Here is a 3,043-nt window from a genome sequence, read left to right on the forward strand (position 1 = left end):
ATAGTCAAATCCACTGATCCGGGACTTTTCACTATCGGTGTCCACAGCGGAGAGATCAGGACCCAGCGGGACATTTCTGAGTCTGACAGCATGAAACAGAACCTTATTGTGGCAGTGAAAGATAACGGACAGCCCTCTCTCTCTGCCACCTGCTCCATGTATTTACTTATTTCTGATAACTTGGCTGAGGTGCCAGAACTGAAGGACATTTCTTATGATGAGAAGAACTCCAAGCTGACGTCATACCTGATCATCGCGCTGGTGTCTGTGTCCACCTTTTTCCTGACCTTCATTATCATCATCCTGGGTGTGAGGTTTTGTCGCAGGAGAAAGCCCAGACTGTTGTTTGATGGAGCAGTCGCCATCCCCAGCGCTTATCTCCCTCCTAATTACGCAGATGTTGACGGCACAGGAACTTTACGCAGCACTTACAATTATGACGCCTACCTGACAACGGGTTCTAGGACCAGTGACTTTAAGTTCGTTTCATCTTACAATGACAACACACTGCCTGCTGACCAGACTCTGAGGAAAAGTCCGACTGACTTTGCTGATCCCTTCGAAGATTTAGAGGAGTCTGTAGAGGTAGGAACCGTTACATTTTTATTCTACAAGCTCCCAGTTCCTTTGAACGTACCAGAAAATTCACCTAGTGCCTTTCCAGGATTTGCGGCACATCTAAGATCGCCTTCAAGGGCTTTTGTCCAGATCTGCGGCGTCCTAATCCTTATATTACCTTTTTCCTTAGCCTTATTAGTTTTATTCAAACCGAATGACCCTGGCCAGGGTTACACTCTCTTTTTCCCTTAATCCAATTTGACTATTCCTTAAAGCCTAGTTTCACGCGACAGTAGTTTCCATCCCACATGACTTGCGTTTATAAGAATCTGAGGACCCATATTCCTAGTTTTTGCAAAGTTATGAAAGCTCACTTTTCCGTTACTCGTAGGGTATTCCTTTTTCTTCCTTTTATATGTATCTGTCTTTCTTCATTATATTCACACACACCCCTTATTGCGTTGTCCACAACGCAAACAAAATTTAGAACGGAGTCTTATCACGCATCCAACCGCAATCATTCACACGGGATCGAACCGGTGTACCCGTTAACGCACACACAGACACACGAACTGACCAGCGCCCACAGTTTATGAGAAAACTCACCATATACGCCAGCGTCTGGAGCGGGAGTCAGCTCGACGGAGCCCGTGATGGAACGATGAATTTATGCACAACACGGTCCCATCTGGGGTGCCGATTTCTGTGGTGTCCGAACAATAATGCTGTGATGAAATGTTGAGAAGAAGCCCCACTTGACACTGTTCTTGATCATAAAAGTTTATTAAATCAAAGAGTTCAGCATCAATTACAAGCTCTGCAGCAGCTTGGAGAGTGACCCAGCCTGATGGCCACTCTGTCTCTCTGTACATCAAACATAGCTTAAATAGGATATGTTTAGGTATCTGTTAGGTACCATAGAAGGGTTTGAGTCTGCAAAGTAAAAGGTCAAATCCATAGAAGGGTACAGTACTATTTTGAGGTAACAAAACAAGGGGTTAGAGGTCAAATTCTATAGAAGGGTTCAGTTCCTACATAACCACCAATCACTGCTCTCCCCGTAGAAGGTCACTGACCCTCTGTCTTGCTGCTACAGTGCTATTTTGAACTGTTATGAGTCAAATGCACAAGTATTGGATACTACAACTTCACTTGAACAATCAGTTCTCGGTTTGTTTAATGAGTCTCTCTGATGTCTGTCTGGCTGCAGCTTGTGTTTTTGTCTCCGTGATGTTCAAGTGATTGAGTTATTGTTGAAGCAACCGTTTGCATATCGTAATGGAGGGAAACCTTTTAGCTTTGGGCTATGCTTACTTCTTAAATTATGTCAGCAAATGCTTGAATATGTTCGCTTTTTCTCCTTCAAAACCACGGGGCTCCTCAGACACTTTTCCCCCTTACTTATCAACACATAGGCTTAGTTGTCACAGCTCTTTTGATGGATTCTTTTGAAATCAGGTCTCAAAAAGATCCACTTTCACTGATTCCTGACAAAATAGTTATTCTGAGAGTCATATTAATTTCGTTGGTCTTATAAACTTTCTATTTTGGTTTTATCTTAAGGACTAATATCTTGTTTTATTAAAATCTTTAGCAAACAAGGAGTTCCTTCAACCTGATCTTTGCCAACAAAAAAGCTGCAGCTCATGGGGAAATGTATAATTACAAAAACATTTTAACCAGCAAACTGTATTCATATTGAAGCTCTCACAGAAGTACTCCTTTTTAAAATCAAGCTTTTTAGCGCAGTTTCTCGTGATTCTTAATTTTACATTTTTCGCTGTTAAACATTATTTTCAGTGCTCAGCATGTGACTGATCATCACTTATCATCAAGTGATGGAAACAGCTCTGATTTCTGAGCCAGCCTCGGAGTTAGGTGGCTACTGGTTTAGGTCTAAGAGTAAGTCAATGTTTTCTTTCGTGAAACTGTCTTTAATTCACAATAATACAGTCTAAGAACACTGGCCAGGAGACCAACACAGCGTTAAATACCTCTGTACTATCAGCTCTGGTAAATCTCAAGGCATCTGTCCATGGTGCTGAACCACTCCTCAGGCTCTCAGGCAGAACCGCAACTTGAGATGTGTTTTTTCTCCTTAGCCAACCTGTCAGCATTTTTTTAATTATAATAATGGTGATAATTATGATTTCATTTATATGTAATCAAAATTTCAAAGAGATCAATAGACCGCGTGTGTTTTAAGAAAATCAAATAATTGCTACACATTCACAATTCATATAGACCTGAGTAAATATAATCTTTGTGTTCTAAGACTTTGTGAGTAGTATTTTATTACATAATAGTGTGGAAAAAAAGAGACTCATGGTGTCGCTGTTGTCTGACAGAAAACAGACCCTCACCACTCCTCCCACTGCTGCTGCTTAGATATCAGTTGCAGATTTTCCACAGAAAACCGTTACATTTCCGACCATATTTTAAATTGCACATTGCTGTGAAGTGTTGGATTATTGAGTATTTTGGA

The 3,043-nt window shown here is 41.2% G+C and overlaps 1 protein-coding gene across 1 annotated transcript in view; it reads left to right on the top strand.

Moving 5' to 3' along the window:
- The window catches only part of LOC123958207 (protocadherin gamma-A11-like), a 3,148-nt gene extending 1,796 nt beyond the window's left edge, over positions 1-1,352 (top strand). The window contains exon 2 of the mRNA XM_046031463.1: positions 1-1,352. Within this exon, the coding sequence (XP_045887419.1) occupies positions 1-810 (810 nt within the window). The 3' untranslated portion in view covers positions 811-1,352.
- The last annotated feature ends 1,691 nt before the right edge of the window (positions 1,353-3,043 follow it).

Source organism: Micropterus dolomieu, linkage group LG19 (genome assembly GCF_021292245.1).
Source record: "Micropterus dolomieu isolate WLL.071019.BEF.003 ecotype Adirondacks linkage group LG19, ASM2129224v1, whole genome shotgun sequence".
Classification (NCBI taxonomy): domain Eukaryota; kingdom Metazoa; phylum Chordata; class Actinopteri; order Centrarchiformes; family Centrarchidae; genus Micropterus; species Micropterus dolomieu.